At 53.2% G+C, this 14,270-nt stretch overlaps 3 protein-coding genes across 3 annotated transcripts; 2 read left to right on the plus strand and 1 right to left on the minus strand.

Moving 5' to 3' along the window:
• The first annotated feature begins 953 nt into the window (after window positions 1–953).
• On the plus strand, window positions 954–5,043 carry KVR01_008071 (uncharacterized protein). The gene is made up of 2 exons (XM_044785446.1): window positions 954–2,511; window positions 2,565–5,043. Exons 1-2 carry the CDS (start codon window positions 1,984–1,986, stop codon window positions 4,470–4,472), a joined length of 2,436 nt encoding a protein of 811 aa, XP_044643049.1. The 5' UTR covers window positions 954–1,983; the 3' UTR covers window positions 4,473–5,043.
• A 3,156-nt stretch (window positions 5,044–8,199) lies between these two features.
• KVR01_007972 (uncharacterized protein) lies at window positions 8,200–10,413 on the minus strand (the record flags this gene model as incomplete). The annotated part of the gene is made up of 7 exons (XM_044781501.1): window positions 8,200–8,598; window positions 8,638–8,787; window positions 8,846–9,414; window positions 9,471–9,662; window positions 9,723–9,766; window positions 9,818–10,320; window positions 10,354–10,413. The coding sequence occupies 7 exons, from the start codon at window positions 10,411–10,413 to the stop codon at window positions 8,200–8,202; spliced, it is 1,917 nt and encodes a 638-aa protein (XP_044642950.1).
• Window positions 10,414–11,944: 1,531 nt separating this feature from the next.
• KVR01_008216 (uncharacterized protein) lies at window positions 11,945–13,520 on the plus strand (the record flags this gene model as incomplete). The annotated part of the gene is made up of 3 exons (XM_044787233.1): window positions 11,945–12,269; window positions 12,379–12,613; window positions 13,445–13,520. 3 exons carry the CDS (start codon window positions 11,945–11,947, stop codon window positions 13,518–13,520), a joined length of 636 nt encoding a protein of 211 aa, XP_044643194.1.
• Window positions 13,521–14,270: the final 750 nt, after the last annotated feature.

Below are 14,270 nucleotides of genomic sequence, written 5' to 3' on the forward strand. Positions count from 1 at the left end.
TTGCCAGGTAATAAATGCGTGGGTGCGTGGTAGCATGGGAGCTTGGTAGCGTGGTGGTACAAAGAGGTGCGAGAGTGCGCCAGTGGTTCCCCGGCTGCACCGTCAATCCTTCGGCAGGGAAACACCGCCTTTGCCTACTGCCAACTGCCTACCACAGCACATGCCTGCGGCCTGCCAGAGCTGCCCGCCGAAGGATTTGCCCAACTGCAGCTCCAGCTCCTTCTCGAGCCTGCGCGTCCCGTCCACCGCCCGCAACCGCAACAACGCGTGTCTCTCGCTTGGTCATGACACGGCCTGCTGCCTCAGTTCTGTGGGCTGACGGCCGAGCCGTCCGTTACAGATCATCACCACCTGCACAGACAGACAGAGACTCTGTCCAACGCCCCGGGCCCGGCCTGTCGCACTTGGCCTCCGTCATGGCCGCCGCCCTTCTCCACGTGGCGTGGCATCGTCGACATGGCTGGGATTGCAGGCGTGGCGGTGTGTCTGTCTTGTATGTCGGCCACGCTGCCACGGTTCTGCACCCGGCACCGGCCACTGCCTGGATGCTGGATGCTGGATGCTGGATGCTCGACGCTCACTCGCCCGTTCGCGAGCTCATCCCCGTTGGTGCTGGGCGGGCCTCGTGTCAAATCGGTCATCACAGTCATTAACCTCCATTAGGGAATAGTCAGCCAGGCCCGGCTGCCCAGGAACATCTCAGCCCAGGCTGCGTTGCTGTTTGGCTGTGTGCCGAGTACGGAGTATTATCAGACTGCCTCGCCCTAGAAGGGGGAACAGCCCCCTTCCCCTGCTGATATTGCTCTATTTCGGGAACGCCTTATTACCCAGTCAGGTTGGCCACTATCCCTGCCGCTATCCGTCCTGGGAACTACCCTGTACCGTACTGCACACGACACCCCGACTACACAGTAGACTCTGAGATCCACCACAGAGGAGCGACAGGCAGACACTTAGACGCGACCCGTGGTTGGCTCTCTCAACAAACACAACCTCGGACCTGCGTCTTTGTGGGCTTGCCGTGGCTGGGCAATTTGTATGCACTCCTGGCTGAAACAGAGAATGCTCATGTCATATTCTGCATGTCACGTCGATGCTTCAAACAAGACAGTCGACGCCCTCCTGCCCGTCTGCATCTTGCCCTGTCCTGTGGCTGACCAGGGCCCGCTCGACCTGATCAGAGATCGGCCCAGATCTGATCAGATGGCTGGATGGGTGCCATCAACCATCCTTTTTTTACCCAAAGGCGCGCTTGTTCAGCCCTCATCTGCTGCTGGACATGAACACCACACTGTCCTGCTTGTGGAAGGGGGCTTGCCTCGCCTCGGCCAACAGCCCTTGGGTCCCCGAGGCCCACAGAGCCGTGGACGAGGACGGCCATCAGGTCCCCAGAGAGAGAGGGGGAGAGAGAGCCCATAGTCCTTGCGTCTCTGTTGTGTCAGGCCCAGCCGACCCATCCCCTTTGAGCACATTCCCACGGCCTGGAGAAGCAACCTCCCTGGACAGGTACCTTCTGCTACTACCTATGCTACCACCTCACGATGCCCGCCAGACGTCTGCCTCGGCCGTCGCCAGGGGTTGCCGCGCTGCAGATGCCAGGTCTGATGTGATCTGATCTGACCTTAGTCTGCCGCCGGTACTGTAATCCCCGTGGCTGTGCTTTCGGGCCTCCCCTCTGTTCGCACTTCCCGCGCCTTTATTACACGAAACCCCTAGACAGCCGGAATGGACCACGGCCCACTAGGCATCAGGATCCCATGTGCCGTAGCGAGGCTGATCCTTCAACTCTGCTAGGCTGGATAGGAGGCTCCGAAGGCTCGCCTTGAGCAATCCCTCAGATCCACGAGGCTATTGGTGTCTTGCCGACCCTCTGCCCCCTTCTATCGGCCGAGAAAGATGGATGACTACCCTGCCTCCCCCCGTTGTGCTTTCTGATTCTTCCACACCATCCTCCATACGAGCCTCGACTACCCTTCGTGACGTATGTGTTCCCGCCAGCCTCATCTGAATAAGCAGAACTCCCAAGCTCCATTTACTGCCGGGCCGTACTGGAGTCCGTGTTCTATCCCCTCCTCCTCACCAACTCTTGAATGCTTGGCAACGGCTTCGAGGGCACATGCCAGTCCCAGGATGGGCATGATGCATCATCCCGGCACTCACATTCTCTCGAGAAATGTAGTCCCGAGGCCAGCATCCAGCCTTCGTGCCTTGCCCCATAGGAAGGTCACCCCCGATACTATCGACGACGCCTATGCCCAGTTCATCCTCTACTGTAACCCCGGTGTGCCGCCAGAGACCGACACCACGGTCTTGCGAGACGCCTTCAAGATCCCGCCAAAGAGCGGAGGCAAGTCATTCAGTACATACACCTTGTTCGAGTTGATAGGACTCTTCCAGAGCAAGGAGATCAAGACCTGGGCAGATTTGGCATTACAACTTGGGGTGGAGCCTCCGGACCAAGACAAGGGACAGAGCGCGCAGAAGATCCAGCAGTATGCCGTCCGCCTCAAGGTAGTGGCCCTGTACTCAACCAACACTTCGGAGCAACCACTAATACCTCCCAGCGGTGGATGCACTCGATGCACATTGATGCCTTCTTCGACTACCTGATGGGTAACCCTCACCCGTACTGGACAGATATCCCCACAGATCCCAACCCAGTCCTGGAAGAAGGCCGCGACGGGGTAGCAGCAGAGGACGACATGGCCCTACGGTCGTTGATGCCGCAAATTAGACCCCGCAGGGGTAGGAAGCGACCGGAGAACGAAGACTCGAGCAGGTCGCCCTCGCAGAGACCTCGGACCGAAAGTGGTGGTGAAGACCTGGGCGGAGCGGGGGGCGGCGGAGGCGGCATCCAGCCACTTGAACTCTGGCCTGCTCATCCGGGAGCAGCAACCGGCCAGGCGGTCTTCCCCTCACCGTCCCAAGACCAGTTCGCCCGGCTTAACTTGAACATGGGGGCTCCGGGAGCTGCCTGGGTGGGCGAGAACTTCACCCAGACCCCTTTAACAGCACAGTCCTACTCAGCAATGACGGCTTCACCGGGGAACGGGTTCTGGCCCGGCCAGTCTGTGGATACTAAGCCCGCAGCCGCTCCCAGCAAGCCTAAGGCAAACAAACGACATGGGGCCAAGGTTGTGTCTTCGGCATGGAGGAGCGGCGGTCCAGGAGGCCCGGGAAAGACACGCGGAAGACCGCCCCTGAACCGCCAAAGCACAAGTTCTACTAGCGAAGCCTCCCCCTTCCATGCGTTTCCTGCCCAGAGCAGTCCCACATACGAACATGTGTCTCCACATGTGACACCCAATATCACGACCGCAGTCTTGGCCGCCAGTCCGAATCATCCTGCCGCATCACTGGCTCCCGAGCCTCAGTCGAACCTGATCATGAACCAGCAGCAGCACTCTGCCTTTGATGCGTCGATGCAGGAACAATCCCATCCACGGACTCTGAGATCCGCCCGGAGCCGCCTTTCATTGCAAGTTCCAGAGAGAGCAGGCGCCGAGGTCAGGCTTGCATCCCCGCCAGGAAGCACCGGGCCACCGCCCGTGGTGATGCTAAATGGCAGAGACATGAGAGCCCATCACAATACTAATTACGGTGCAATCCCACAGAGCACAGAAGCCCTGGTCATGGAAGCGTTCGGCTCAGCAGACCAGAATTATATCCCTCTCCAGCAGCAGCCGCCACAACCCCAGCACCAACAGCAACATCAACAGCAACATTATCAGCAGCAACCCCAGCCAGTTGTGGCTACAGCGGTATCTCAAAATGACGCCCTCGCTTATGCAACTGCGGCCCAACAATCCCACCAGGTTCAAGGCTCGTCGTCCCAGCATCAAGCAGCAGCCGAGGACCGCAAGGGGGTCCATTTCTCAGACCCCAATGACCGAACAAACCTCGACGCCCTCGAATCCTTCTTCATATACGATATAGTAGGAGCAGACTGGTTCGATTCAGCCGGTGCTCGGATACCGCCGTGCAGCGTCGATGAGGCCGCGGGGATATACCAACAAGTGATAGAAGACGTCATGAACGGCGCGGCCAGCAAAGAGACGTTCCTGATCAACGTGGCAGCGCTGATCGGCGGTGGTCTGCTGAGGAGCGGCAGGAATGTCAAGGTGCACAAGACGGTGGGCGGGGACGGCTCCAGCGTGTACGACTGCAACTGGGAGCTACAGGTAGGGGACGTCAAGGGCGCCTACAGCATCCGCGTGGCGCTGCCGCACGGCAAGTGGAGGGGATACAGGAGCGGCAGGGGCAAGGTCAACACATATGCCCACGGCGCAGCGGGGGCTGATGAAGACGCCGAGGGGGAGGACGACGACGACATCGACGGCGCGCAGGTCGACCAAGAGGCCAAATGGCAGAGGAAGTACCGTGACCTGCTTGAGATCGTGCAGCAACAAAAGTCGGAGCTGAGTGATATTAGAAAGGGCATGTTGGGTTTGCTCCAGCAGCCGCGAACATGAACCCCTGGCAAGCTTGGCATTTCTCACCGCAGGGGTGGCACCGCCGGGTAGATACGACGCAAGGATGAGCCCCCGACACATCAAGAGACCGGGTGGGACAAAACTGTACAGGGCCACGAAAGGCACGGCAAGGCACTTGTCAGCTTGGATACAGTTCAAAAAGGTTGGGATAGAGCGAGGAGTCTCTGAGGAAAGGCGTTTTGTTTTACATTGGACCGGGCTGTGTGTTAATGATTTTTGGATTTGTAGAGCGCGTTCGGTTTGGATGCCTGGATAGATCGATGCCAGTGGTGTGTTTTAGCTGTTGAGATACCATAGCGATTTATTCTTGTCATACAAAGCATTGTGGCGTGCTGGCGACCGATAGCATAGACACACAGGGTAGTCTGTCTTGTTCTGCAAGGAGTTTGTTATGCTCTTTCGGAGATTAATGTCTTTGTTCACGCGTAGGAAACTATTATTCACCGGTGTATGACTTCCTACATGTACACTACCTCGATACGCCCGCGGTGCGAAAAAGGCTGACGGGTCCATTACTCTCCCCGTATACCTTCTTGTCTTTATCCATTCGGTATAGCCATGTTTCTCACTCCGGACAAGACTGACATCAATTGATTCGTCTTGGTATTAAGGCCGGCCATTTTGCGTGATATGACGGATTACTAAGTCGCCCAAATCAATTGATCTGTGGGGATCTTGGCTATTTGGGCAGCTGCTATCCATTTTCTCATTTTCCTTTTTCTCAAGGCTCTTCTGTGCTTTGTTACCACTAGTAATTTTGACCGTGTCAATGCTGCTGAGAACCTCGAGATTTCCTAGATTCTGCAAGAACGCTGCGTTACGCAAATAAGAGAAATGATGCTATTCCTGGGGGCTGGGGGCTGCTAGGAGGGAGCCTACCCAAAGTTACCCAAGGGTAACCTTGACAGGAGACTGACATCTTGGAAGCCTGTGATTCTGCACCGGGCCCTCACCGGTGTATGATTTCGACCTGATGGATCTGGTGAGCATGGGTGTGAACCTTTTTGGCGATTCTATTTTAATGTTCTTGCAACCCCCAATACCTCGTGATGACCTCGGAAGGCTGTCAAGTATAGGAACATCGTTGTGACCTTTTATTGATCTTTCCGGCGATGTCTCGTGGGTTGAGCGACATTAAGACCTAACTCCAGGGGGGTTTGCCGCCCGATTTAGGCTCCTACTTCGGGGAAAGTCCCGATGGGCAGCAAGTTTCAAGTTTTTGACAGATCCTTCGGATTCCTTCAGGGCTTCGGGTCGCGGCCTTGACGCCCTGGATTTGTACGGCCAAGAGTTCCAGACAGTGACACCGCAGCGTGGCTGTACCTGACTACCTGCTTAAGTAGGTACCGAGGTAGGTGGTAATGACACCAAGAGGGAGATCATGTCCTTAGGCAGTCACATCACACTCGTGTATCGTCGTTGTACCTGAAAGACGCCCTACAATAAGATACAACAGGGGCGGCCCCCCCGCGATCATGCACGTCCTCCCGGGTGTGCCGTTTTGCCACAAATCAGTTGGGCCCTCTGAACGGGGAAGATGAACTGTCAATGTACCTAACGACCTTGGAAGTCTACTTCTTACCCTCTTTTCTAAACCCGTCATATCTCCCAGGCACCAAAACCTTCTGCGATCAGATGACAGCTTTCGCCGCACGCGCGAGTGCGAACAGACACTAGGTCTTCAGCAAGGTCCATAGAACAGGAAATGCTCGACGATATACTTTTGTCGAAGAATCTAGTTGCAGTCAGAAGCAATTCCCCTGAGCCTTGTAGATATGGCTGTGACGAGGCTTGGGCAGGCCATGCGCCACCAGTTGTGCCCCCCCCCCCCCATTTTTCAGTAGTATCATTCCAGATGTCATTCAGTTTGTCTGTGCGGTACGAGGCCGAGATTTCGTGCTGGCAGACCATTTTTCTGTTCCCTTTTTACACTTTTGCAGCATTTTGTCTTGGTTTACGCTGCGTCTTTCAGCGTCCATCACTGCATGAAGGGGCCGCATACGCCTTCATATGGATTAAATAGCAACTTAGAAACCACACTTGAAGCCACTTTCAGTGCCAAGGTGTGTGGCTGAGGACTGCCCACTGGACAACTGCCCTCTGATCCATCAACAGATAGGCAGAGCCCTAATTTCAGACTTGAGCAGCGCGCTTTCATCCCCTAATTCAACTGTTGTGCCTGCGCCGATGAACACATACTCTCTCATTTCCTCTCATTTTCGACAACTTCTCCAAGGGGTGGCTGCATTTCTAATCCCTGTACATATGAGAAACGTACATAGCACCTTCATGCAATGGTAAATGCTTAAGTGGTTTTATTTCTAATCTCCATATATGTAAAATATATATAGCGCCTTTAAATAGTGGTAAGTGCTTAAGACCTAGTGTTTAAAAAGGTATAGTGCTAATAACAGTATAGAGAGAATACAGTACGTGGGCACGTGGCCTCAGCCTCGTGCCGCACAGACAAGGCTGGGAGGCATCGCTCCCGACGGCGCAGCTGATCGTCGACACAGCTAAATGCTCAAAGATCAAAGCAGTTGAAAAGCATGCCATGCAGAGAATTATGCATCTATTTTCTTACTTCGCAAAAACAGATTTATGACTTCTGGGATGAGGCAACTCATGAGAATGAAGTGTAGACAGCCAATATGATCCACTGAGAACCATGATTGTGTTTTGAACTCATTTTTCTCAACGAGAAAACCAACCTCGGCGGCTGATGAAACTTTTGTAATGAGCATGCATCAGTTATCCAAATATTCACTCATATGTCTGTTGGCGATGACCGACGCATGTGTAAAAGTGCCCGGCGGTGGTGTCGAGGAATTCTGAGAACAGCGCAAGTCGCAACTCTGTCGACCAGCTGCGATGTGCTTCAATGGGTCACCATATGTGCAAGCAAAATGCCCAGGTGCCTTTGAGGGAGGTGGTGAGACAGGCAGGGGGTCTGTGATTGACTGCCTCCTAGCTTGGGTTCAATAATATTTTAGCTTGTATTGAACCAAACCCATTCGCCGCCCTAGGTTTTTCTGTAACATTTGAATGGAATCTGCCTCCGCAAAAGCCATGATTTCATCGGTAGGGACTGCGCCACCGGTGGGAAACACTATTACCGTAACAACGCCGTGCCTCTAAAGAGTTGAATGTACCGTAATAAAGGGCCTTATGGCTTTCCAATATCTCTTTCTTGGTAGAAAATGTTCTCTAGAAGCTCATCACATAGGTGTCGTAGATATTATCCTGGAGCAATTTCTGTGGGTATCAAGTTAGAATTTGTTTTATAAGATGATGTCCTGTGGAAGGTTTGAGGGTTTAATACATGCTGTCGCCATGTAGTGGACACCTGAGCAAAGCTCGTCACTGGAACATCAGCACACAATTGCATGCACAGGACTCTAACAAAGCCCTCTCAGTGATCAATGGATGCGGGCCTGGTTGGCAGTAAACGATGGCTAGATTGAGTGCTCAGTTGGAGGAACTCTTGGCTGTATGAAGCCCATGGTATGCATGCTAATGTCAGAGTATAACTAGGGTACAGTCAGGAATTGGTAGCACAAACAAATCAGTGATAGTAATAATCAGAAGGCATTGGGCCCCAACCTGCCTACCCAAACTCAATGCCGAAACATATTTAATCCCCCCCGATCAATCCAGCAAAGTTGCAAACCCATGGAAAGTATGGCTCAATGATTGAATGAGCATCTCAAGCAGCCTTCTCGTCCTTTTGGTCACCTCCCTGGTCGCCCAGTGCGTTAGAACTGGTAGTATCACTCTCTCCGCCTGCGATCCTCCCAACAAGATCGAAATGATAAAGTGGCTTGAGTTTCGCGCCCCTGTCGAAGAGCACATGCCGTTTGATGAACCAGGGTAACCAGACTTTAAGTTGATAGTTGATGAATGTGTGGGTGGGGACAGCAAAGATGTAGTCCAATTCCTCCAACGTGCGCTGCTTCGTTTCAGGGACAAACAGGAATATCATAACAAGGGCTACCAGGTTGAGGCCCGCGTACAAGCAGAAAGAGCCGACCACACCGAAAGCCTTCAGAATGGCAGGGAAAGAAACGGTGAGAACGGATGCCCAGAAGAAGCAGGTTGCGACCGCCTAAGCCATCCCGACCTCTCGATGGGACAGTGGGAAAACCTCAGCAGAATATACGAAAGGCACCGGGCCCTCGCCGGGAGAGTAGAAAGCTGCAAATATGTAAATAAACACAGCGACGAGTCCAAGGTGGGTGGATCCTGTCCCGGGGATGAGGTTGCAAAGACCAGCAGCAAGAAGGGCCCAGGCCATCTGGAAAGAGAGAGCGTTAGAAAATGCCAAAGACTAATCGCGGCCTAGGAACTCTTACGTTTGGGAATGTGAACAACAACAAAGACCGCCGACCAAAGGTGTCAATCGTCCAGATAGCAGGCCAGGCAAAAATGAAATTGACAAGACCGAATCCGAATGATGCGATGAGCGCGTTGTAAGCGGTGGTGCCAGCCTCCTCGAAGATGGAGGATGAATAGAATGCTATAATGTTGATCCCACACATTTGCTGGGCGATCATGACGACAAAGGAGGCCAAGGTGGCTCGACGAAGGCGCGGGATGGTGAAGAGTTCGATGAATCGCCGGATATATGTAGAGCCGTGTATGATCTCCCTCTCAACCTCGAGCTGAGCATGGATGTAGTAAAGGTCCCGAGCTGCCTGGACTGGGTGATGTCGGAGTCGGAGAAGCGAACTCATTGCTTCCGGGTAGCGGTTTTTTTTCATGTACCAACGAGGCGACTCGGGACAGAAAAAGACGGTAACCATCAGCGGGACCGCCGGGATAAGTGCGCTTCCAAACTGCAACCTCCACGATATCGAGCCCGTTCGACCGACGACGAGGTTCGCGCAGGTCCCAAGACAGATTCCGAACGCAGTCCACAACTCTTGCAACGAGGTGTTAGCATGGCTTCTGAGTCGGGGTTGGTGTGGAAGTTCTCACGCCAACTCAACACAAGAGCACCACGGATAGCAGCAGGGGAGTTCTCAGCGGCAAAAATAGGAACACTGCTTCCATTTACGCCCATCCCGATGCCAACCAGGAGACGACAAAGAAGAAGCTGTTCCCAGGTCTGAGCGCAGGCACTCCCAATCACGGCCCAAAAGCAAAAGTTTGCGGCAATGAAGATGGCTCCTTCTCTTCTGGTCAGAACAGAAATTCGCCAATTGGAGATGTGTGACTTGCCTCGCCGACCAAAGTAAAAGTTCAACGGGTCAGATACCCAGCATCCGAGAAGCCTATTGTCAAGTCAGTATATTATCGGTAGTGGTAAATGAGGATGGACGGACGAGCTTCCAATGTAAGGACCGGAATTGATCAAGCCCAGCACATAGGTTCCGTATGGACTGGTCACATCGAGTCCGAGGGCTTGTGGAAACGACAGGTTCGCGCCGTTGCTCCCCTCTTGATCCCAGCCTTGGACAGCAGCACCGATGGAACAGGTCAATATTGTCATGTAAAGCATTTTGGGAACCCTCCATTTGTGTTGAAGCTCAGAATGAAGGGCGTCACGTTCCTCTTCAGTGAGCCGATGCTCCCCGGGGAGATCATGGTAATTCTCAGGGTCCTGGGCGATTAGCGCACCCTTCTTCAGCAAATCAGTGTACTCGGAAAGACACTTCTCGTCCGCGAAATCTTCCACCTGGGTCATAAGCTCGTGCTTCGGGATGCCCTCAAGCGGGTTCTTGATCGTCGCATCGAGGTTCGCCGTGAGGTCGGCCCTCTGAACCAAAAGGGAATGATGGATGCCTCTCTCTACGTGGCAGGTGGCTTCCGGTTGTGGCCTTGTACGCTATTAGTCGACTCTTCAGGATGGATGACAGACCAAGAAAGGTGCTACTTGCTTGACTGGCTCGTCAGCCGACCGAATGGGAAGGCCTGGCATTGTGGCCATGTGGTTGCAGTGTCGGGCTTCCGGCTAAGCAAGAGATAATGAACTCGATCAGTGGTGTCAAGAGTGGATAAGAATCTGCTCCTGCATCCACGGTTTTGGGCTCCGAAGAAAAGGAAGTGAATCACAGGCGATCTGGTGGCCCAGGTCCAGGTGGCACAGACGGGAAGCCGAGTGAGTGGTAGGAGTGAGAAAACAAAAGGGTTGGCTTGCCTCAAGGCAATTGCAGTTCCTCTGCAGAGGAAGTCGCACACGAGGCGTCATAATTATTGCTCCGACTTGATGCTGGTTGAACTTGACTTTCCCGTTCACTCCTGCCTTCCCAGCATCTGTGGAATAACCTTCTAGAGGAAAACCTGCTACGGCAGAACCTCCCATTAGATAACCTAGTCTTCTCATGGAACCCTTGAGAACAAACCCTAGCGATAAACTCATGTAGGGGTGCCTTCTAGCTCTCGTATCCCAATCTACCGTGGGAAGAATTTGCCGTTAAGTAGCTTGCCAGCTTTTTAGGGCAAACCTGTCAGAGAGAATCTCTTGTGGGGTATAGAATGACCTCCCTACCCCCTCCAGGACAACTTCCCAAGAAGATGACTGGTTTCATTTCTATTCCGTACACGTCCAAACCCATAAACGGCACCTTGATGAAGTGGTCAAAGCTCAAATACTCACCGTAAGAAAGAAAAATACAATGCCTAGAAGATAAATTTCAATGAAATAACACGTCAGAGGCAGGGAAGCCAGAAGGGCTCTTTCACAATACAATATACCGATAAATCAGAGGATGTGTTAGTTTTACATGAATACTAGGTAGTGTATTCTATAGACCTGTCTACCTGGCTCTTGGGTATGTCCCCACAGTGCTGCATGGGAGAGTTTTGAGGGTTTGCAAGATCGATTGTGAGGGGACAGGCTTGGCGAATGGGGATCAGCAGCCAGGAGTCATCCCACTGGAACAATGAATTCTAGATGCCGGTCGTGAAGTTGTAGATAAAGGTGCCGGTGTGGGGGGAACAAGCCGGAGAGGCAAAAGTTGATTTTCTGAGCGGATAATCCATGTAACTGGCTTCGATTCTATTCCGTATACGTCCGAGGACATACATGGCGCCTTCATACGGTTCAATCCATGTAAACGATGCTCAATACAGCTTGTTCCGCAATTCGAGCCTTGGCTGTAAGCGGCAGAGCCCAAGCGGGGGTTGATATGGTCCGGGTTCGAAGGTTTTCGGGCGCATATCTTGTTTCCTTTTGTCGGAGAGTGGCGCCAAGGAAACTTGGTAGCGGTGATTATTACTGCAGATTGCTGACTGCAGTCCCTCATTGAAACCATACTTGCATGCCCAGGGATTACATGGTGCAGGCATTTGTGTAGATCAGCATGGTGGAAGAGGCCTCAGATGACCCCACGGCCGGCACATAAAGTCCACCGAATCCCCTCATTATACGCTGATAATGTGGGATGCCTTGAACCCATGACCAAAACAATGTCGAGGGGTTTTGTTCCTGACGTGCTTTGGCCAGAGTCATGGACGATAAACAGGTCGCTGTCGACCGCTGTGAGGTCGCCTCCACCGAGCAGGTGGATAAGACACTGCAATGGAAACGAGATCTCCTCCTCCTCCCCATTCTAGGAACAATGCATATGATTCTCTTCCTGGACCGGACCAATATCGCCAACGCTCGTATAGAGGGGCTCGAGGCCGGCTTGAACATGCCGCCGACGGGTTACAGCACCGCATTGTGGATCTTTTACGTCCCTTTCATCCTGGCTGAGATCCCAAGCAATCTGATTCTCATCACGGGCAAGATCAAGCCTAACCTATTCCTTGGTGGCCAAATGTTTCTTCTCGGTATGTTGTGACGGTCGGTCAATCAAAACATCCTACATTGGCCCTGCCAAGTATATACCCTTGTGACATCTGGACTGACCCTGACCAGGTATCCTCGGAATGTGTCAAGGACTCACGGCAAGCTACCAAGGACTCTGGGCGATTCGCTTCTTCATGGGTGCCTTTGAAGTGGCCCTCCCGGCAGGGGCGGCCTATATGCTCTCTATGTATTACACGAAGCGCGAGTCATCGGTCCGCTTTGCCTGGTTCCTTAACTTTGCCCTCGCTGGCCCTATATTTTCTGGTCTCCTCGCCTATGGTCTTGTGAACTTGGACGGTGTGGGTGGTCTGGAGGGCTGGAGGTGGTGAGTCTGGTCTCCAGGTGCGGTTCATTATCTGAAGGAGGAGTTGAGCTGACTTGTTAGTAGGATCTTTGTTGTGGAGGGTCTAATGACTGTCGTCCTCGCCGTGGTCTGTACTTTGCTCCTCCCGGACTTTCCAAAGAATGCGCAGTCTTGGTTTCTAAAACCCCAAGAGCGCGACCGCCTCATCGAAGTCCTCGAAGCATCCCGGGGTACCGAGACCAAAGGATCCGCCATTGACTTGATCCCGATGTGGAAGGTCCTCATTGACTGGCGCATCCACCTCTTCACGTGGTGCTATTTCTGCTGCGACATCACGGCGGCTTCGATCGCCGCCTTTGCCCCGACCATCCTCACCGAGCTGGGATGGCAATCGAAAACGGCGCAGCTCATGAGCATGCCGATTTGGGCGTCCGGGATAGTCGGCTCTCTGTCTGCCACCTGGCTAGCTGGGCGGCTCAACCTGCGGGGCCCTTTCGTGATATGCGGCATCTGCTTTCAGCTTGTTGGCTGGGCTATTATGTACGTGTACATCCCACAGGCTGGTCTGCGATATATGGCTCTTTTCCTCATGTCCATTGGCACTTTCTCCCAGATGCCTTTGCTGCTTGGCTGGCTAAGTGCCAACCTGCGCGGGCAGAAATACCTCGCCATTGGCATGGCATGGATGATCGGGTTTGGAAACTGTGCAAATTTCGTTTCATCAAACATATTCTTCAAGTGGGAATCGCCCAGATATCCCACTGGATTCACATCAGGGCTTGCGTTTACCATTGTTGGCCTTTCCACGGCCTTAGTCATTTGCGGGCTGCTCATTTGGAGAAACAAGAAGAGGGACGCAGCTCGTCGGCTGATGAGCGACGATGAGAGGGAACGATATGATGAGTTGCATTTTAAGCTTGTCTACTAGGATTTTGGTCAATCATAGCTATTTGACCGACGTCCTATATCCTTGGGTCAGGCTCCACTGGGGTGTGGGCTCTAGGGGAGAAGACATCGATATGTCCGATGGTATATTTGGACAACAGCGGGAGATAGAATTTTAGCTACCTATATCGCAGACCGAGAACATGTTCAACGATGGGAAAGGGCTCCCTGTAAGGAATAAATTTCAACACCCACCTCCGTCAAAGACTCGGGACCTCTGAGCTCGTTGCGTAACCACCTCGGTACTCTTTCGCAAATCCTTGCCTTAACCAAGTGAAATCTCCTGTTTAAAGGAACTGCACATTGTTTTCACACCAGCCAATTCGTTCATCCCACCTTCTAGGGCCCGCTTCAGGCAGCTCTTTTGTCTCACCAGTTGACCGCTTAGAAGTTTCGTCCCCTTTCTGACTTCCACCAGTTGACGCCAATTTATAATCGCCGCTTCGTTGCACCAGGCTTCGACCAGTCCAATTATGCTGATGGCAACTGAACCGCTTCCAAGTCTGGCCTCTTGACTTCCTACCACCGCCCCGAGTCCGTCGCTCCAGCAAACTCGACGCCGCTGTCTGCTTGGTGTCGCCATTCGTATTCGGCGCGCGCACTCCAAGCGTGTCCGCTGCACCAATCGCCATGTCGTCCGTACAGCCGGCGAATTACACCCGCTTTCTCGAGCTTCCCTTCGAGATACGCTGGGCAATCTACGAACTGTGCCTGCCCAATCGTGTCATTGGTG

The sequence above is a fragment of the Diaporthe batatas genome (genome assembly GCF_019321695.1).
Source record: "Diaporthe batatas strain CRI 302-4 chromosome Unknown Contig00009, whole genome shotgun sequence".
Lineage (NCBI taxonomy): Eukaryota > Fungi > Ascomycota > Sordariomycetes > Diaporthales > Diaporthaceae > Diaporthe > Diaporthe batatas.